The following is a 23,028-nucleotide window of genomic DNA, read 5'->3' as shown; positions in this document are numbered from 1 at the left end:
ACAGTGTATGTCAGCCAACAAAAAAAGGCTGTTTTTAAGTATGTCAACAGCAAGAGGAAGTCTAAGGAAAATATTGGACTAGTACTTGATAGATGGTCACCTAACAAGTAGGGGTGAGGAAAAGACAGAGGCATTTAATGCCTTTTTAACCTCAGTTTTTAATATTAACAGTAGATCTTGGGCTGCCCAGACTTCTTTGTGGTAGAACCATGACTGGGGGAGCAGCAACTTTTCCCTTGTGGTCAACAAAATTGTAAGGTACCAGTTCTATCAGTTGAATCTATCAGACCCAGGGAACTACAGACCGGTGAGCCTCACCTCTGTGCCTGGCAAGATCATGGAATTAATCCTGCTGGAGGCAATGTTAAGGCACATGCAGGAAAAAGAGGTGATCTGGGATAGCCAGCATGGCTTCACCAACGGCAAATTGTGCCTGACCAATCTTGGGCTTTCTGTGATGGAGTGACTCCATCAGTCAACAAGGGAACTTGGATTTCTGTAAGGCTTTTGACACGGTCCCTCACAACATCCTAATCTTTAAATTGGAAAGACAAGGATTTGAAGGGTGGGCCATCCAGTGGATAAAATATTGGCTCGATGGCTGCACCCAGAGAGTAGTGGTCAATGGTTCTATGTCCAGGTGGAGGCCTGTGATGAGCAGAGTCCCTCAGGGGTCTATCTTGGGATCAGTGTTTTTCAATATCTTCATCAATGACGTAGACAATGGGGTTGAGTGCACCCTCAGTAAGTTTGTAGATGACACCAAGCTGAGTGGTGCAGTTGATACCAAAGAATGAAGAGATGCCATTCAAAGAGACCTGGACAGGCTGGAGAAGTGGGCCCATGTGAACCACATGAAGTTCAGCAAGTCCAAGTCCAAGGTGCTGCACGTGGGTTGGGGCAATCCCAGAGAGGAGTGCGGACTGGGAAAAGAATTCATTGAAAGCAGCCCTGTGGAGATGGACTTGAGAGTTATGGTGGATGAAAGGCTTGACAAGAGCCAGCAGCATGTGCTTGAAGCCCAGAAGGCCAACTGCAGCCTGGTCTGCATCAAAAGAGGTGTGACCAGGAGGTCAAGGGAGATGATTGTCCCACCCTACTCTGCCTTTGTGAGGCCTCACCTGGAGTACTGCATCTAGGTCTGAGGCCCCCAGCACACGAAGCATGTGGACCTGTTAGAGTGAGTCCAGAAGAGGGCTCAAAGATGATCAGAGCACCTCTCCTATGAAGAAAGGCTGAGAAAGCTGTTCAGCCTGGAGAATAGAAGGCTGCAGGGAGATCTCTTTGAGGTCTTTCAATACTTAAAGGGATTGAAAGGGATTGATCTACCCAAGTAAAGAGTCTCTCTGCATCCTTTTTATAAGATGCAGAGAGACTCTTTACTTGGGTAGATAATGATAGGACAAGGGGTAATACATGTAGTCTTAAACTAAAAGAGGATAGATTTAAATTAGAGATTAGGAGGAAATTCTTCACTTGTTAGGGTGGTGAGACACTGGAACAGGTTGCCCAGAGAAGTTGTGGATGCCCCATATAAGCAATCTACAAGAAGGGCACAAGAAAAGACCTAAGAAACCACAGACCTATTAGTTTAACCATAGTACCTGAAAAGTTATGAAGAAGAGTATCCTGGGGGATATTAAAAGGCATTTAAAGAACAAAGCTTTTATCGGGCATAGTAAACATGGGTTCTTCAAGTGCTGACTTACAAATTTGATCACATGTTAAGGTCATTTGCTCAGTGAATGAAGGGAAGGCAGCAGACATAATCTTTCTGGAATTCAGTAAGACCTTTTGATACCATCCTTCACAGTTTCCTTCTGGACAAATATCCAACTGTGAGATGAACAGATTCACACTACACTGGGTAATGAACTGTTTCAATGTCAGAGCTCAAAGTGTTGTAGTGAATGGGGTGGTGGGATACTACTAGTTAATCTGGCTGGTGGCCAGTCACTAGTAGTATTCTCTAGCACTCAATTCCAGTTCAACATTTCTGTTTCTGTTTAACATCTTTATCAATGATCTGAATGTGGCAGTTGAATGCATCCTTAGCAAGTTTGCTGATGATACTAAACTGGGGGGTGCTGTTGATGCTCTGGAAAGATGATTCCTTGCCTTGCAGAGGGATCTAGATAGACTGGAGCATTGGACAATCAGCAATAGCAACATTAAATAGCAATAAATAGCAATGAAATTCAACAGAGGTAAATGCCAGGTTCTGCACCTGGGATGGAGAAATGCTGGTTACAGGTACAGACAGGAAGGTGAGTGGCTAGAGCAGCTCAGCAGAAAGGGATCATGGGGTGCTAGCTGACAATAGTCTCAACATGAGTCAGAAGTGTGCCCTAAAAGTCAAGAGGGCAAACTTCATTTTTGGGTGCATTAAACGCAGCATAGCCAGTCAGTCAAAAGAGGTGATTATCCCATTATATTTAGTTTTGGTGTAGCCTCACCTTGAATACTGTGTGCAGGTCTGGGCTCCAAAATATAAAAAGGATGCTAAAGTACTTGCAGTTGTCCAGGGAAGGGCAACAAAGCTGATGAAAGGGCTGGAAGGCATGTCCCATCAGGGACACTGATGGCACTTTGTCTAGTTTGGAGGAAAGGAGGCTAAGAGACAAACTCATCACTCTCAGCAACTTCCTGAGGAGGGGAAATGGAGACAGAAGTGCTTATCTCTTCTCCTTAGTAAGTACTGATAGGATGTCTGGGAATGGCACAAAGTTGCACCAGCAGAGGTTCAGAGTGAATATTAGGAAAAATTTCTTTACTGTAAGGGTGGTCAAACACTGCAACAGGCATCCTAGTGAGATAATTTATGTCCCATGTCTCTCAGTGTTCAAGAGGTATTTGGATAATGCCCTTAATAATATGCTTTAACTTTTTGATAGCGCTGAAGTGATCAGGCAGTTGGACTTGATGATCTGTGCAGTTCCCTTCCAATTGAACTGTTCTATTCTATTGAGAATAGATTTCCAACTCAATCCCTGTGTGACTGAACCACTCATTGAAGTGTAAGGGTATGTAGAAGGAGAGTGTCTGCTCCTTTAAGGGTGTCCGGTCAAGGACTTTTTCCCAAGGCAACAAAGGGTAGTAAGAAAGGGATGGTCTGTCACACTAAGTTATGAGAGCATGTGAGACTGTAGGAATGTTTATTATCTGACGGAGGACTTCCAAGGTGTAAGACAATAACAAGAAACAGACCTCCCGGTCACATTAATTGCTAGACTAACAAGCTACAGATGCCACTTCCTGGAAGGATGAACTGATATGATTGTGAACCAGGGGGCCCCAGACTAAGAAGGTGCAGAAACTGCAGAGCTCTGAAAACCCATTGAGTGTGTGCAGCGGTAGGAGGAAGCAGGAGGAACAAAGAAGAGGATAGATAGAAACGGGTATAAAAAGGCCAGTTACGTGTAAAATGGCAATGGTCAGTACACTTGTCTGGTTGCCCCCTGTGGCTGAACACTGCAGTCTGTCCTGTCTTCTCCTTTTTATCATTAAATCTCCTCTTAACTCTTTCTCTGCACTCTCTCTCTCCTGTTTGCGTGTTCTGTAAGGCAGGCCAAGTATCTTAGCAAGGTTGCTGAATGGACAGAGGGGCTGTACTGGTACTCTGAGGGATTTGGGCAGGGGTACTGGATGAACAGAGGGGCTACGCCAATACTTGAGGGGTCTGTGTAGTGGTGCTGGGTGGATAGAGGGGTTATGCTAGTACTCGAAGGATCCATGAATGTACATGTAATTTTGAACCTGTAGAGTGCTCTGGTACTTCCATCTCTAACAGCCAAAGAGGGGAAATGGGTCTCAGCTGTCTGTGTCTGTTTCACATGAGTCCTGTGTGCAAGTGCTGTTGAAGGCAGCTCTTGACCAGGGCAGCCTTTGTGGCCAGTGTTCATGTTAGTGTTCTATCTCTGTCTGTGTGTGTCTATGTATTTCACGGATACATACTCAGCTTTGTTACCAGCTAAACCTGCAAGGGATATGTTTTCAGCTTTGCTACCATTTTACCCTCCAAAGGGGTAAGTGGCAGCTGCATCCCCAAATCTGGGCAGAGATCCCAGGTCCCCAGCCACCAAACTGGGCACCAATGGCTGGATATGGGCAATCCTGGGCCTGAGTGGCTGGAGGAGGCAGCTGGGTTCTCATCACTTTTTACCTCCCTTAACATAATGTGATCAGGTCAGGAAATACTTGAGCAAATTGGACACACCTAAATCCACATGCACTGATGAGAGTCCATGAGTGTTGAGGGAATTGGCAAATGCCATTTTAACGCCACTCTCAGTCTTTGATTGAGCATTGTAACTGAGAGAAATGTCTTAAGGCTGGAGGAAAGCAAATATCACTTCTGTCTTCAAGAAGGGCAAGAAGCAGGACACAGGCAACTACATGATGGTCAGCCTCACTTCATTCCCCAGGAAGGTGATGGAGCATTAACTCTTAGTTCAATCAGCATTTATTTTCCCACCAATTATGTATTTTTTTTTAGAAATAAATGCAACATTGATCATCACACACACACACACACACACACACACAAATCAGTCATTTCAAGGGCAATATTTCAGTAGAAATGATGAAAACCTCCTTGCTGGACAATTCAGATCTGAAATGGGTAAAGCAGTTACAGAGTTCCCGCAGTCCTACCTTTTCAAATTCCATTTAAAAAGTGTAAAAAGCTGCTGCAGTACTTTAGACCATCGGTGATTTTTTTTTCCTCTGAGAATTTGGCCTTCAAATTTTAAGCATGTTCAGATTTATAATGAAACAAACAAACAAACAAACAAAAACATTGTTTTGCTCTTGTCATATCTGAGCCAGAAAATTGCCATGCAGGACTTATTTTTAAGATTCTGCAGTTAAACCACAACAGATTCTTATGTCACGATAGGAATGTGTTTTACTAAAAGTACATCTGGAAAAAAAAGAAAGCAAAAACTATAATGCACAATCAAAGGTCTGATTTTAAGAGGAGGTCTCAATAACAGTATTTTGAGTTCAGCCAGCCATTGTCTGTTAAAAATAAATGTAGTTCTATGCAATGATATATTGCATACTGTAGCACTCTAGTAAAAATTCAAAAATTTTTCAAATAAATGTTTTTATTTTACTACCATTGCACTGCAATAATTGATACCTTGTTTCAATTTCAATCAAACCTGATTTTTTTTTTTTCAGCTGAGAAAATGTGCATGTGTTGTATACCATTCCTGAAATTCCTGAAATTGTGTATGGATGAAGAGTAAAGACAGAACAACAACAACAACAACAAAAATAATCAATCCATGTGTATTTAACCACACTCATGGCTAATCTGAGAAAGATGAAGTATTTACTTGTTGAATGAGTAGCAGGCAAGGGGCGGATTCATGCATGCACACACACATACAAACACTCAGAATGGCGCTAGTACTGTGAAGCATTCATAGTAGACGAATTGCAGATGTAATTGCTCCTTGGATCAAATCAAGATCTATGTTGTTTTGACAGAATGTTAAAAAAAATAAATAAAAATGGAATTGCTTGTGAAAAACAGAAGACTGAGCATCTTTGTCCCTCCCAGAAAAAAAAAAAAAAAAGCAAAAAAAACCCCCACATCATATTCACAGAAGTGATGCAGTGTATCAAGTCAGTACACAGCTAACCAAAGTGGGATGGCAGAAATAAAAATCCATGCTGCAAAGAGACACTGTTCTCTCACACCTCATTCTATGATGCAGGCATTGGGCTTACAAGGAGTATTACCGAGCCTCATCAATGGATACTTTGATGTTAGGAATTCCAAATATGAGAGAACTTCTAGAAAGGCTTTCAATTTTGCATATTTTTCCCTCATTTTATTCACTAGTAGATACTTTGCACCATATACATCGCTGCATAATAATTTAACAAGCTACTAGACATTAGTTTTGGTTGTTCATAACAGCTCTTTGACTCTTGAAGACAGGCTTTCCAATGAAACAACAATGCTGGGCCAGAAATTTTCTGTGTGAGAGAAAGAAATACAGGGACAAATGAGTTTAAATTAATGTTACCAAGAAACAATGTACACTGCAATGCATAGTTAACTATGACTGTGTTTGTCAAATTGCGACAAAAAACATATTATGATGCAATATATACCTATAAATGTGGGAAAAAAGGACTTGCATACTCTATTTAGCTTCTTGAGACCATCAAGAAAGAGACAATAATATAGCTAGAAAAGTTATGTAGCTCCTTTCCACCCTGACAAACAGATCTTCTCTTTCTACATGCCTGTTTTTCCCATAAGCTTGGCTCACGGTTCAACAACTCAAAATATTTGTGGGGTCACTATTAATTATGGAATCACACTCTACCTGTCATCCAACCTGGCCTTAAACACCACATCTCCAGGGAGGGGACATCCCACAACAGGGTAACCTATTCCAATGCCTCACCACGCCTTGACTGAAGAAGGTGGTAAGCAATTTAGCCCTCCTAACACCTAATCTAATCCTTTCTTATTGATCCTTGCATTGATCCTTGTCCTGTAATTGTCTGCCCGAGAAAAAAGTAGCTCTCCACCTCTTTTTTTAAGCCCTCTTTAAATACTGAAAAGCTTCAATGCGGTCTCCCCAGAGCCTTCTCTTCTTCAGGTTGAACATCTCCAGCCTCAGCCTTTCTCTCAACCTTTCTTTTTAAGAGGGTGTTCCAGCACTCTGATCAACATTGTGACCCCTTGTGGCCCTTTGTGGCTCTTTTACTCTTTGAGTTTAGTCAGAGGAAATAGCGCCTTAGATGTATCAGTGGTTGGATACCACATTGGCTTATGTTCTGAAAATGTTTTTTACTAAAACACAGTTAGCTATTCAGAATATCTGTGAAACATAGGTAGTGCTTGTAGGAAACTTTGAAGCATATCTTGAAACAATATCCTTTTCTCACAAGAGACATTAACTTACTCATTAGCAGGCAGTAAAAATTGAAATTATTTCTAGGTGGGTTCTTTACTCATGAGCTAGGTAATGTATATCTCTTGTTAAAAGGGGAATTGGATATAAAATCCTATGAGAAATGACCATATAATATGCCCTTCTAGTCACTGACCACCAAAAAAGTACATAGAAATTCAGAAGCTATATTTAGCTTTCCAAAGAAGTAGAGTCAGGCATCTTGACTATGTATGGAACATAATGATTTCAGAGTTCAGAGAAAGATATGTCATGAATAGGACTGGAAGCTAATATTAACTGAGCAGTTTTAAGTTACTGTTTTAGGAACTAAACACAACAAAAAGTGGATTCAGTGGCAGTAGGGGAGATAGAACAGGAGTCATAAGATCCTGGAGATTCCCAGGCATAGACTGAATTGACTGGAATCCCTTCTTATTGATATTCTATCTTATATACTGAAGATTAAGCCAAAGACAATAACTAATGGTACAGCTTCAAATCTCATCACTGAATCACCATTTCACAGAATCATAGAATCACAGAATCACAGAAATAAAGGGGTTGGAAGGGTCCTCAGGAGATCATTGGGTCCAACCCCCCTGCCAAAGCAGGTTCCCTACAGCAGGTTGCCCAGGTAGTTGTCCAGATGGGCCTTGAATATCTCCAGAGAAGGAGACTTCACAACCTCCCTGGGCAGCCTGTTCCAGTGCTCTGTCACCCTCACCAAGAAGAAGCTATTTCACATATTGGTACGGAACTTTCTGTGCTCTATGCTGTGGCCATTGCCCCTTTTGCGGCCCTGTCCCCACAAACCACTTAAAAGAGGTTGGCCAAATCCCTCTGTCTCCCACACTTAAGATATTTGTAAACATTAATAAGATCCCCTCTCAGTCTTCTTTTCTCAAGGCTGAACAGACCGAGGTCTCTCAGCCGTTCCTCATAGGGAAGATGCTCCAGGCCCTGTATCATCTTTGTTACCCTCCTCTGGACTCTTTCCAGGAGCTCCCTGTCTTTTTTGTACTGGGGAGCGCAGAACTGGACACAGTACTCCAGGTAAGGCCTGACCAGGGCAGAGTAGAGGGGGAGGATCACCTCCCTTGGCCTGCTGGTCACACTCCTTTTAATGCACGCCAGGATCCCCTTGACCTTCTTGGCCACCAGGGCACACTGCTGGCTCATGGTCAACCTGTGATCCACCAGGACCGCCAGGTCCTTCTCCACAGAGCTCTTCTCCAAAGGGTAATCCCTTAGCCTGTACTGATACATGTGGTTGTTCCTTCCTAGGTGCAGGACTCTATACTTGCTCTTGCTAAACTTTATTTAGTTTCTTCCTGCCCCCATTTCCAGCTTGAGACTTCTGGCCATTGACTGTTTGGAACTGAACATGCTTGAGTGTCTCCAGAAAATTCTGATTCTTCTCAGAACCCCTAAAAAACTTGATTCAGACCTTGGTTCTTCTCTATTTGGACCGTAAGATAGGTATTTGTTTAAAACTGCAGTTCTTTGAATATTCAGCCCTGCCTGTTGCTTTTTCCAAGGCTTTCTTCCAGATGCTAACATGAATAATACACCTGTTGTTTCACATTCCTCATCCACAAATTAAAACACACTCATTAAAACACATACATTAAAATTAGAGTTTACCCATTTTACTCATTCTTTGGAAGAATCCTATCTGCACTCTCGTTTACTTTCTGCAGTGTCTGTGACTTTCTGCATTTTAGAAAAAGACCTACTAGAGATTACATTTTTCAAGTATCTCTAGACAAAATGAATGCCTTTTTTTTTTTTTTTTTTTTCCAAGTAGTTAACCTCATATAGAAAATCACTTCATATTGCACTGACAGGAGCACTGCATCCACTTGCCTGAAGCCCAGTCACTTCATGGCCCTCATGAAAAAAGAAACAAGAATTTTTTGTTCAAAGAATACTTCTCCATTAAACAGTCTAAGTTGAGACCATCATGCATATGACCAGCTGTGGTGGGTTGATCCTGGCTGGGCGATAGGTGTTCACCAACCTGCTCTCTCAAACCTCTCATCAGGACAACATGGGGGAGAATACATGTATATGCTGAAAAACTTGTGGTTTGAGGTAAGTACAGGAAGATCACTCACAAATTATCATTATGGGCAAAACAGATTAATCTTAATTAAGACATTCTCTTTCATGGATGCAGCTCTTCATGAACTACAACAATGTGGGCTCTTCCTTTGGGCTGCAGTTCTTCAAAAACTGCTCTGGCATAGGTCTTTTCCATGGGATGCAGTTCTTCAGAAACAGACTGCTCCAGTGTGGGTCCCCCATGGGCCACAGTTTCTGCCTGTCAGTTTCACAGACAACCTGCTCCAGCGTGGGCTCCTCTCCACAGGCTTCAGCTTTCTTCAGGACATATCCACCTGTTGTGTCATGGTGCCCTCCATGGGTTGCAGTGTGAATATCTGCTTTGATGTGGTACACCATCGGCTGCATCCATCGGGAGACAACCATCATTGCCACAGTCCTCTCTATGGGCTGCAGAGGAACCTCTGCTCTGGGGCCTGGAGCACCTCCTCTTTCCTTACTGACCTTGATGTTTGCAGAGTTGTTTATCTCACAATTTTATTATCTCTCACAGCTGCTGCATGGCTTTTTCCAGCCTTTATTAAATATGTTATCTTTGAGGTGCAACAAGTGTTGCCCTTTGTCTCAGCTTTGGCCCATGGTGGGCCCCTTTTGGAGCCAGCAGAAACTGGCTCTATCCAATGAGACCATGGTGTCTTTTCACAGGGGCCACCCCTGCAGCATTTCCTCCCTGCTCCCCACTCCCAACCCACTACCAAAATCTTGCCATGAAATCCCAATACACCATCAGGCCACAGAGATCTCACATGGACTTGTTTGTCCTGTAATACTCTCTGCATCATTCTGTAAGTGTTTCCAGAACAGACAGAAAAAATACAAAAATACTTCAGGGTGGGGTGGAGAGCACTACAGCTTTCACCTACTCAAATATAAAGTTCTGTGTATGTGTTGTTTTTTGATGAACATAACTGCTCACATGCATTATTTTTCTCAACTTTTTTCCTATAATAAAACATGAGTTGTGACTTATGGAAATGAAGTAAATATATGGCTATTTTCCTCAAGAATTAAAATTTACTTAAACCTCCATAGATCTCTGGAGTATGTTTTTTTCCTAACTTTTATTTATTTATTTATTGTTAGCTAAGCATCTCTCTATGCACCTGTGGTACATACTAGGTCCATAGTAGATCAAAAGATACTGATATAAACAGAGCAAAACAGAATCTATATCCCATATAGAGCAGCTTTATGTGTGATGGAACATGCTCTGTATGACTGTAGTACAAATATGGGAAAGCAAAATGCAAAACGCACTGCCTGCTGTATTAGTCATATGCCTAATCTGACCAATGAGACATACAAAGCACTAAAAAGAATAAGATTATTTGTGTGGATAGAATCCACCACAGACAAAATCAATGACTAACTTTTGTTTCTAAACTTGTGGCAACTGTGTGTGTTGGCCAAATGAGACTAGATTGTTTGGTGAGCTAGAAATAGACAAATAGACACCCTCTCTTAAATAATAACATTAATGACGTCTAAAACAAACCAGTCAGATTTTACCAAATAGTACAATTCAGTGTCTTTCTAGCAAAGGCACACTGCTTGAACAGGCATGAATTTGGTCAAATGTGAAATACCACTTCAAAAACAAAAACAAACAAAAAAATCAATCCACATCTCACAGAAAAGGAAAGAGGAAGAAATCACAGCCAAAGGAACAGGCAAACTTCAAAGCAAGCACTTGACTTGGAAAATACATGTTGCAATAAGAAGTATGTTTTCTGGAACCCTTTGAATATCCCAGGCATGAATAGTGTAATAAGTAACTTAGTATACAGAGGAAAGAAAGGAATAGTCTCAAGGGGACAAAAAGAACTCATATTACCCTTTGAATTTATCTTAATTAAGTGAATCTTGGGAGCACATATATGGATACTAGTTAAAGGGAATACAGCTTTTAACTCTGTTGGCAAGTTAAGTCCTTGTGTCTATGCATCTTTTCAAGCTTGTGCTTGTGGTGCAATTGCCCAAAGTAACTAGGATCATTATAATACCAAAACACACTCCATCCCAAAAGCTACCTGCCTCCAAGGTGCGACCACCCCTCGCTGAGCATGAGCTCTGAATTTCTCGGAGCCTATTACTTTAAACAGAGATGGGAAAACTTTTCACCAATCATAACTAAGATATGCTTGACTAGAGTCACTCAAGCTCCACCTAAAAGATAAAAAAATATATAAATTGGCCTAAGAGAGAGGGGAAGTTAGGGAAGATACCATCGTTAGGACCATCCCCAGGGAATACACCATCCCGAGGACATCATGACTTCTGGGATCAGTTGACAGGCTGAGCCTCTCTTCCCCCCCATTGGGACACCTTTGAGTGAGTTTTGAATGCTTGGTTATATGGTGTGTCTCCACGGAAACTTAGAAATCTCTGTAGAGTGTTTTTGCCTTTTAACGCATTAATTTCCAGGCTGTGCACCTGTGTCACATGTGATTTCATGCATGCTAGCTTGCTTTTGCAGACAGTAACTATTGCCGGCAATCCAAAGAGCCTGTGTACCTGTTGCTGTAATAAATTGCACTTGATTGCATTGTTCCTAGCTGTGATAGTTCTCATTAAACATGACTAGAGTAAGGGTGGTATACGTTATTGGTGAATTTGTGACCGTGGTAATTCAGTGCTCTGAATCCGACCAGACCCCTAAAGGTTAATCCTTTATTGGTGAAACTGTGATTGTGATAGTTCAGTACCCTGAATCTGACCGGACCCATAACAGTTAATCGGCTACACCCTTTAACGCGACAGTGCCAACTAACATTCTACCAAAGCAAAGATCCAAACACAAGCTTATCAGGTAGTCTGAATTCAGATACAATATACCTAACCCAAATCTCATGTACATCCAGGATAAAGACTTTTTTCTCCCCCTCATCCTTGATCCCACACATGACTGGGAAAGCTCACAAACTAGAGGTCCTCCTGAAAATTCTGCCAAGGACATTAAAATACTAGATATGAAATGTCTTATGATGCCTGAAAACCAAAGTTAGAATGACAACATGAAAAGCAGAAGAGGGTCCCAAAATTTTTAACCTAAGGAACTGTTATACTTTTACCCAAACCAGCACTAACTCTACAGCTTTACATTCAGGCAGGAAACATGGTTACATTGCCTTTCTCCTGGCATTCCCAAACTGCTGATCCTTACTACCTCTTCATTTTTTAGAGTTTGATAATGGAATCCATTTTTATTGCCATGATGCTTACTATGACAACTATTCTGGCCCCCTTACTAACCCTTCAGGAAGCTCATGATGGGAAGACTTATCCATGTTTTCTCCTTTACTTCATGAAGATGATAGGATAATAGGCAAGACAGCATTCTAGGACAGATAGAAGATAGAGGAAAAATGTAAGCCTGTGCAAACCCCTCTCTGGCTTTCCACCTCTTACCATCTAACTCAAATTTGTAAAGTTTCTACATTCTCTTCTCTTCTCTTCTCTTCTCTTCTCTTCTCTTCTCTTCTCTTCTCTTCTCTTCTCTTCTCTTCTCTTCTCTTCTCTTCTCTTCTCTTCTCTTCTCTTCTCTTCTCTTCTCTTCTCTTCTCTTCTCTTCTCTTCTCTTCTCTTCTCTTCTCTTCTCTTCTCTTCTCTTCTCTTCTCTTCTCTTCTCTTCTCTTCTCTTCTCTTCTCTTCTCTTCTCTTCTCTTCTCTTCTCTTCTCTTCTCTTCTCTTCTCTTCTCTTCTCTTCCCTTTTTCTTTTTTTCCTTTGCCAGGATGTTATAAGTTTACCTGTCAGGAAACAGCATTCCCCATTGGACTAGACCAATAGATATCTGGTAAACTAGCAACATTTTTTGTCCTTTTCCTGACACTTTTTGAGGATCCATCAAACAAAGAGGGATAAGATCTGGAGGAGTAGCATCAGGAAGATATTACATGCTATCTGCACACTGAAGTTTGCTTTTCATGTCCATGCAGATGGAAGCAAAGCCTTGGATTTCACTGGTAGAACTTGCATCTATCATGACAGAAAGATTTAAGGTCTCCCCCATCCACCCCAGAGATATTGAACAGGACCAAGCATTCAGAAGAGAGCAGTATCACAGGGATAAACTGAAATGAATTTTAGCCCAGATTAGTGGTTATCAGGAGGGGCGATGGGGTAGAAGGGCACTATGGACACCAAGAACTATCCTAGACTCATTTCTCAAACATCCCCTAATATGAAACATTCATGTCCGGGAAAGGGCTGCGTAGGACTCCAAAAAATGCCCAAAGAGACAAGGACTAAGCTTTAAAAATCACGATGCTAGAGCATCTGTGTGTGTACCCACCACCTGAGAACCTGAAGAGGACAAGTCAATGCAGGATCCACGGGTGGTGATCTCTCTCTCTCTCTCTCTCCATCTCTATTTCTTTATTTGGAACGTATGTGCTTTTGCCAAACCTCTAATAACTCCTCTGGAAATTATCAGTAAAAGTTTAACCTTGTTGAAACCCTGGAAAACTTGTATTGTCTTGCCCTCCAACCCAAAGATTTGAAACAAACCTATCTCCTCCCAAGTAGAGCAGGAAGAGACAAATACACAACACAAGATCATCAGGATTGGGCATTGTCCTTAGTGTATAAGAAACAAATTTTAGTTAAAAGATCTTTAATTGAAGTGATGCTTGTTAGCAAGTCGTAGAAGCAGTACTTTCTCAGCAGAAGAAGTCTTTCAAACACCATTTATTGGCAAATGAAATGTTAGATTCTATTTAGATCATGGAAACAACTGCTTACTGCAGTCTTCCTGTGTTACCAGGATGCCTCCAGAGAGGAAATGAAGATAGCCATTACAACACTATATCCCCACCAGCTAGTTTTCCCTTCAGAGGCCTCAAGAAAGACCAAAATATCTTCTGCTGCCTGGTAGAATAGCTTCGCAAACATAGAGTTTATTGTCCTGGAGAATTAACATGTAGAAGGTATTGTACTGAGAACTAATCCGTTTAGAAAAGTGACAAAATGGAACAAATTTACTAAATCAAATTTGCTCTACTGGTCATAGAGATGACCCAGATGAGCAAACTGATTTTCTACAGTATATTAGCTATGTTCTGCATGGAAAGGTTTTTTAATGACTATGAAATCAACTTCAGCTCTGCATTAAGAACATGCACAACAGATATTAACAGCCTGTAGATGTCTCTGAAAAATATTCAGTGTCTTCTTCAGTTTAAATTCAAGTGCAATGATGCCCAAATGCTTAGTCAGGAACAAGAGTGTAGTGTCAACTAAATTATCTTTACAAAACACTGTGCTCCATACAGAACAGAATTACAGTAACCGTGCTCCTTCTTAGAAAAGAATACACTGTCACTGCATAAGTCAGTGTGATTTTACACATGTAATGCAATGCAAAGCACATAGAGTAATTACTTGATAGAAACAAGCTTTTAAATACATACACGTACTTTAACTATATACATACTTAGATGTGCACAAGTCGATGGGGCCAGATGGGATCCACCCAAGGGTACTGAGGGAACTGGCAGAGGAGCTGGCCAAGCCACTGTCCATCATTTATCAACAGTCCTGGCTATCAGGGGAGGTCCCAATCGACTGGCGGCTAGCAAACGTGACGCCCATCTACAAGAAGGGACGGAGGGCAGACCCAGGAAACTACAGGCCTGTCAGTTTGACCTCAGTGCCAGGAAAGCTCATGGAGCAGATCCTCCTGAGAGTCATCATGCAGCACTTGAAGGGGAAGCAGGCGATCAGGCCCAGTCAGCATGGCTTTATGAAAGGCAGGTCATGCCTGACGAACCTGATCTCCTATGACAGAGTGACGCGCTGGGTGGATGAGGGAAAGGCTGTGGATGTGGTCTACCTTGACTTCAGCAAGGCTTTTGACACCGTCTCCCACAGCATTCTCCTCAAGAAACTGGCTGCTCTTGGCTTGGACTGGCGCACGCTTCGTTGGGTTAGAAACTGGCTGGATAGCCGGGCCCAAAGAGTCATGGTGAATGGAGCCAAGTCCAGTTGGAGGCCAGTCACTACTGGCGTCCCCCAGGGCTCGGTGCTGGGGCCGGTCCTCTTTAATATCTTCATCGATGATCTGGACGAGGGCATCGAGTGCACCCTCAGTAAGTTCGCAGATGACACCAAGTTAGGTGCGTGTGTCGATCTGCTTGAGGGTAGGAAAGCTCTGCAGGAGGACCTGGATAGGCTGCACCGATGGGCTGAGGTCAACTGCATGAAGTTTAACAAGGCCAAGTGCCGGGTCCTGCACCTGTGGCGCAATAACCCCAAGCAGAGCTACAGGCTGGGAGAGGAATGGTTGGAAAGCTGCCAGGCAGAGAAGGACCTGGGAGTGATGGTGGACAGTCGGCTGAATATGAGCCAGCAGTGTGCTCAGGTGGCCAAGAAGGCCAACGGCATCCTGGCTTGTATTAGGAACAGCGTGACCAGCAGGGCTAGGGAGGTGATCGTCCCCCTGTACTCAGCTCTGGTGAGGCCACACCTCGAGTACTGTGTTCAGTTTTGGGCCCCTCGCTACAAGAAGGACATCGAGGTGCTTGAGCGGGTGCAGAGAAGGGCGACGAAGCTGGTGAGGGGCCTGGAGAACAAGTCCTACGAGGAGCGGCTGAGGGAGCTGGGCTTGTTCAGCCTGGAGAAAAGGAGGCTCAGGGGCGACCTTATCGCTCTCTATAGGTACCTCAAGGGAGGCTGTAGCGAGGTGGGGGTTGGCCTGTTCTCCCACGTGCCTGGTGACAGGACGAGGGGGAATGGGTTTAAGTTGAGCCAGGGGAGTTTTAGGCTAGATGTTAGGAAGAACTTCTTCACTGAAAGGGTTGTGAGGCACTGGAACAGGCTGCCCAGGGAAGTGGTGGAGTCACCATCCCTGGAAGTCTTCAAAAGACGTTTAGACGTAGAGCTTAGGGATATGGTTTAGTGGAGGGCTGTTAGCGTTAGGTTGGAGGTTGGACTCGATGACCTTGAGGTCTCTTCCAACCTAGAAAATTCTGTGATTCTGTGATTCTGTGATACTAATTTACACTCATTGTGTCAGTTCATCCTGGAAAGAAATGCAAGCCAGCTGCTTGTATGAATCATCCCAGTTGATTAACAGCCAATGGAAGTCAATAATTCAGTGTTCCTCCATTAAACTCAGCAGTTCAAAAGTGCAAAGTTTATGTCAACAGCTTAATGACAGCCATTCCATGTACAGAGAGCCAAGGAAAGAGACAAATATTTACTTTATGTAAACTATTGTTAAGCATATTATTTAAGGCAACAAAGTGTAATTCAGCTTGGCTAAAAATAAAACCAAAAGTTGTCAGTTAGAAATTTGTAAAGCTTCTTTTAGAGACAATAAATATAATACAAACTGTAGAAATGCATACCTTTAAGCAATTTGTCTTATTTATTTTACAAAAAAAGGCTTGCACTGATTCGAATGAAAAGAACTGAGCAGCACTGATATCTTCACAGACAGCCTGGAAGAGTAAATATGAATACTGCAAGAGCCTAGAGCAAGTCATGGGGAGGACCCTATCATTCAAACTTCAGCAGGGTTAGAATTCAGATTTTATAACTTTAGTTCTGTTCACAATCTAACATGTGAAGCACCAGTACAGTCTGGGGGCTGACCTGCTGGAGAGCAGCTCTGCAGAGAGAGACCTGGGCATCCTGGTGGACAGCAGGCTAACCACGAGTCTGCAATGTGCCTTTGTGGCCAAGAAGGCCAACGGTATCCTGGGCTGCATTCAGGAGTGTGTTGCCAGCAGGTCAAGGGAGGTGATCCTTCCCCTCTACTCAGCCCTGGTGAGGCCACACCTGGAGTATTGTGTCCAGTTCTGGGCTCCCCAGTACAAGAGGGACATAGAATTGCTGGAGCAAGTTCTGATGAGGGCTACGAAGATGATGAGAGGACAGGAGCACCTGACAAGGTTCTCTCAGCCTGACAAGGACAGGCTGAGAGAACTGGGCCTGTTTAGCTTGGAGAAGAGAAGACTGAGGGGAGACCTCATCAATGTGTATAGATATCTGAGGGGAGGGTGCCGAGAGGATGGAGATGGTCTCTTTTCAGTTGTGCCCAGCAACAGGACAAGAGGCAATGGGAACAAACTGAAGCACAGGAAGTTCCACCTGAATATGAGAGGGCACTTCTTTACTGTGAGGGTGACAGAGTACTGTAACAGTTTTCCCAGACAGGCTGTGGAGTCTCCTTCTCTGGAGATATTCAAAATCGACAGGCTGTGGAGTCTCCTTCTCTGGAGATATTCAAAATCCATTTGGATGTCATCCTGCACAATGTGCTCTAGGTGATCCTACTTGGCATGGAGGTTGGACTAGATGATCTTCAGAGGTCCCTTCCAACCCTAGCCATTCTGTGATTCTATGTTCAGAACTGTATTCTGAGCACCTGCTATTCACTAGCTTAATTCGTGTCTGAAGGTCCAAAGCAATGTACAGAAAGCAGACATGGGTAAACAAGGTAAATCAAGATACATTGACAGGTATAATTAAAGGCTAAGTACTTGCACCACACAGTGATACCAGATAGATTAAGGCAGACTACTTTTTTATGCACAGATAGATACATGCTTAATTGTCATTTTGAACAAAGGAGAAATGGTGAGACTATTCATTGAGTCACCAACGTATCTTTAAGCCTCATACACAAACAAAAGAAGAATGGGGTACTACACTTGCACAGTTTTCACGAACACATGAGAAAAACTGCAAAACCTCTCTGTAGTTCAAATGACACTATACCTGGGTGAAAAAGAAGAAAAAGAGAGAGATATACAATGCTAGCTGCAAGAAAAGGGACTAAAATCTTCCAACAAAGTTAGTCAAAATTCAGAATGCTAACTCATGGGAACTAATGAGATTTCAGAACTCCTCTTTGTTTTCACTCAGCAAGATCCAAGTATTTTTTGAGAATTTCCATGAAATAATTACCAAGTTGCATCAATTTGCAGAACATACAACAGAATTTTAAAATTATGCATATTTAATTTTTTTTTTCATTCTGTCACAACACATAGCATTATCTACAAATTTCATGGAAGATATCTATCTTAATTTTAATAAGTTAAACAGCTGTCCTTTCAGCCATCGATTCATTAGAGAGAGAGATAGAAGAGGTCAGCCAACAAAAATGCAGCACAGCAATATTCAGTGGGCTGGAGAATCCTGGAAAGCAGCAACCTTAAAGGAGACAGTGACAAAAATTAATATTGAATAAAGCACAAGCTTAACAGCAAAAAGCTGGAAGACCAGAAGTTTGTTTTCTCTCCCTGTACCTCCAAACATTTTAATCTTTACTGAATTTATTTCTGTGCACTTTATCACTAAATTGAACTATGGGAAAAGAAATAGATGTTATTTCTGCAGTGGTTAGAGTATAAGTTGTGAAGTATATACCTCTTGACTATTTGGTAGTGACAAGGAGTATTTATATCTTTCATATAGTTGCAGCACCAGAAAGAAAGGTTTTATTTGTATTTCTAGCACTCAACACCTGATTTCAGGAGATGAGAGCATTTAAACCAAGCATCAGGAAAAAAATAAGCATCAGTTCTCTCGAGTCCAGACTTCACGCACTGTACTATCATTCATCAGCTCAAGGAAAACATATCATGTGATACAACATATTTATCTCCATAGTTTATGCAATATATTGTATTTCTGGCACCATTCAGTCATACATTAAGGTTTTCCTCTTTCTAATAGCTTGTTACAGCTTCTTACCCTATCTGTAATACAAGAGTACATATTTCCCATATGCACTTGCAGCATTTATTTACTGAGATAACTAGCTGGAGCTTTGGCTCTTAAACATACCATCTATTCTGTGGCAGTGTCAGATAAAACAAAAAACAAACAAACAAACAAACAACAACAACAACAACAACAAAAAACACACAATCTGAGTGCTATTGAATTCTTCATGAACAATATCTATTTCCCTTCAATTAGTTCTAATGCTACCACCATATAGTTGTCTAGTGGTTATTTACATAACAAATTCACAGCCTATTTCTCTCTGAATGTAGTCAATAAAGTGTTTTTGATATAAGAATCGCCTATAGTGGAAGAATAATATATGAAGATTTTTCACCTTTGCAAAATTGCACACAGACTTTTAAACCAGTGATCTCTCTCAAACTGAAATTTAAGGCTATGTTTTCTAGAGTTGCTCTGTTACAAGAAAAAAATATGTGATCTGCAATTACAGAAAGACTGAAAAGCAACAATGGCTAGGCTGATAAAACCAAATATTTAACTCAAGAGATCTGAAGATCACAATTTGTGTAGACACTTATCAGGAGAAATCTCTGTGCACCTTAACAAGCATTACATTTGTGTCTTTGCACTCACACTGTGCCTGGCACATTCCCGTTATCTCCAGAAATACACCTCGATCCTAGTTACTTTCTGCTACCTTTTCCTCACCTGATACATCCAAAAATATCCACTATTATCCACTTTGAAGTGCTTTCTGATGATTATTACACTCTGAAGCAATATTGAGAGAGCTGTCATGAAAGGCTACCTTACAGATGCAGACCAATGTATTTATTTTCTCTTTTCCAGAATGAATGGCAATTTAAGCTCTTAACTTGCAGCAGCTTCCCTATATGATATGAAGAACAAAAAGCAGCAGAGAAAATGAAAAGCTGAAATGTAGAGTCTTTCTATATTGAGAAAGCTTATCTTAAAATTAACCCTTACTCTCAATTCATAGATGTGATTTGGAGAAGTCTTACCTTCTATGATCTCAGCTGCTGAACCAGCATGGATTGACAAGCCTAAGAGAAGAAGAAGCAAGTCCCAGGTCCACCAGGCATGCCTGGAGCAGGTGTGCCAAAAAAAAAAAAAAAAAAAAAGAAAACGTCGGGGGGAACAATAAGAAAAAAGAGTAAAATACAGAAGCACAAGGGTAATAATGATAATAATGATTTTTAGAAGTGAGAGTTCTTACCATGACAGCATTTTTTGAAAGTCAGTTGGACGATGAAAAGTGGGGAAGAAGTTCAGTGAACATGAGTTTTATGCTTCTGAAAATAAGAAGTTAATGAAAACTGGAGCCTGCTGTTTCTCCTCCAACGTTCAGACACAAGTGGAACAAAGGCAGCTCTCAGGCTCTCTGTGTGACTCACTGCAATTCAGTGCTCCAGCTCTGAAATCTGACTCCACATAGATTTTCCTGTCAGTCCACAGCCTAAAAGTTCCTTCTTTATTTATTGGTGGACAGCCCTTGATGCTGTACATCATCCCAATGGTGTAATTCTCTGGTCCTGCCTTAAACTACTGTTTACCCTGACAGATAGCAGCATAGCTTTTTCTCTGATTTTAGAAAATGCATAGATAAAGGAAGTAACACCACTCCCTCTCCCACAGGTATGACACTATTCATGCAGATGGTCTACATGAAATGCTGCTGAAAGTGCCGTTAATTTTGTCTGGATACTTTAATGTGGATGTGTGACCAATGCTGCATATTTTTAACACTGCTGGATAAAAGACAGCAAAGCAAAACATGTTCTTGACCTCTGCATTCCATTAGTCTTAAATTTCTGAATATAAGTAGTTTATTAACCCACTCCTGTAGGACTGTGAGATTTCCCAACTTTCTAATGTTCATTTGTAGTCTTAAGAATCACAGAATATTAACAGGTCTTCTATGTCTGCTAGCTATACCTTGCTCCCAACATGCACAGTAATGTTTGTATGTATCCACTCCATTTTAATTTTGCTACTTGTCTCTTATTTTAAACACAGCAGGAGCCATTTGAATGAGGACATAAGTGCTTTCCTTCTGCACTCTTTCCATCTCTCTTCATCTAAGCTGGAGTTTTTCTGCTGATTAAAAATCTCTATTTTCCAGGCAGAAGTTTTGTTTACCTTCCTCAGCTCTGTCAACTGATTGCATTCCTTAACATTTGAAATGGATGCCTACAATTCTTCTGTTACAGTTCTTACTTGTTCACTAAGTTAGTCTGGCTGGGTGTTCTTATATTTCTGACCATCTCTGTGTTAAGCATATTATTTTTCCTCCTGACTCTGCAATACAAATTTATTAGCTGCACACTTTTAGCCTCTATATCACAACACTTAAGAATCATAAGAATACTCTTGTGCAAGATTAGTACTAGAAAAGCAGTATGTTCTGAAGCCAGAGTGAGTTAAGAACCAAGCTAGAAGAGAACAAAATATTTCTGTTTGGGCCAGAACACAGGTAAGTGTTTGGTATTAATATGCTGCTGCAACGAGGTCCACTGCTCAGTTATGACTTTCATAAAGAAGTCCCTAGTGTTTTTTGTTTGTTTGTTTGTTTGTTTGTTTGTTTGTTTGTTTACTTTGAACTTGGGTCCTGCTGATGTTCTTTGATGCCTTCAGTCTCTGTATTGAATAAGGATTGCCTCTTCACCATCACTTCTGTTTTTTCCATGCTTGTTGTGATTTCAGAAACTTCTTTCATATGCCTCTTTCACTTGTCTCTTTCTGTACTGAGGAGTATGAACTTACTTGGTCATTTCTTGTTCTACAATCATTCCATATCTCAAGTCATCTTTTTAATCTTAGAGTTTCTTCTGTTCTAGTTGTCGCGTTAAGGGGTGTAGCTGATTAACCGTTACGGGCCCGGTCAGATTCAGGATACTGAACCAGTCGGACATTCACCAAAAACACATTAACCGCCTGGGGGTCCAGTCAGACATTCACCAAAAACGCATTAACGGCCTGGGGGTCCGTTCAGACATTCACCAAAAACGCATTAACCATCTGGGGGTCCGCTCGGACATTCACCAAAAATGCATTAACCGCCTGGGGGTCTGGTTAGATTCAGAACACTGAACTATCACGGATAACCACCCTCACCCTCATTGCACTCAATGAGAGTTATCACAATGCAATCAAGTATGGTTTATTACAGCAACAGATAATCAGGTTCTTTTGGATTGCCGGCGATAGTGACTGTCTGCAAAGCAAGCTAGTATGCATAAAATACACAGGTGTTATAGGTGTTATGGGTGTTACAGATGTTATAGATGTTATAGATGTTGCAGGTGTTACAGATGTTATAGATGTTACAGGTGCGCAGCCTAGAAATAAACGCGTTAAAAGGATCAAAGACTCTATAGAGATTTATAAGCAAGTATTTAGATCTCACCCAAAGGCGTCCCAATGGGGGGGAAGAGAGGCTCAGCCCGTCGACTGATCCCAGGAATCAGGAGGTCCTAAGGATGTTGTCCTCGGGATGGTATCTCCCCTGACGGTGGTATCTTCCCTAACATCCCCTTTCTCTTGGGCCAATTTATATTATTTTCTATCTTTTAGGTGGAGCTTGAGTGGCTCTAGTCAAGCATATCTTAGTTATGATTGGTGTAAAGTTTTCCCGTCTCCGTTTAAAGTAATAGGCTCCGAGAAATTCAGAGCGCATGCTCAGTGAGGGGTGGTCGCACCTTGGAGGCGGGTAGCTTTTGGGATGGAGGTGTGTTTTGGTATTATAATGATATTATAATGAGCAAAAAGTACACTAGGGTACAGCATTTGTCAAAACATGACAGGTCTTTGGCTTAGGGTGGCAAAAAGTGCAGCTGTGTGCACAAGAACAATCGAGGCCCCATCTGATTACAGAGCCTAGCCGTGGTGTCTCCACTCCACTCTACACTCCGTGCTGTTCCTTAGAGCTAGCACACCAAGTTTCCCCAGCGCGATAGCATCAAAGGTTGGGAGCCTAGGGAACGCTCAAATAATGCAGTTATGCCCTACCCTGAAAGCCTCTTCAATGCTGTACCTTTTCCTCAAAAAATGTGAATGTTAGTTTTATTTTCCTAGTTACTTCAGGCATTTACACCACACTAGTACATCACTTTTGATCTTTGGTGAAGATGGAGCATAAATGCACAATACAAATAATCTCAAGATTTCTCTAGTGACATAACAATGTTTTTTTTTTTTTTATATTTTCCCCGATAACTGCATAATTCTCACAAGCATAATAATTTACTCCTGAAAGGTAAT

The 23,028-nt window shown here is 41.7% G+C and overlaps 1 protein-coding gene across 1 annotated transcript in view; it reads right to left on the bottom strand.

Moving 5' to 3' along the window:
- Window positions 1-20,186, bottom strand: part of LOC116485808 (collagen alpha-1(XV) chain-like) — a 113,330-nt gene extending 93,144 nt beyond the window's left edge. Inside the window, 2 exon segments of the mRNA XM_032181450.1 lie at window positions 19,770-19,852; window positions 19,985-20,186. Of these exon segments, the coding sequence (XP_032037341.1) occupies window positions 19,770-19,852; window positions 19,985-19,995 (94 nt within the window). The 5' untranslated portion in view covers window positions 19,996-20,186.
- Between the last annotated feature and the right edge of the window lie 2,842 nt (window positions 20,187-23,028).

This window comes from Aythya fuligula, chromosome 2, assembly GCF_009819795.1.
Source record: "Aythya fuligula isolate bAytFul2 chromosome 2, bAytFul2.pri, whole genome shotgun sequence".
In the NCBI taxonomy this organism is placed as follows: Eukaryota; Metazoa; Chordata; class Aves; order Anseriformes; family Anatidae; genus Aythya; species Aythya fuligula.
This window is presented reverse-complemented; position numbering and strand designations above follow the sequence as displayed.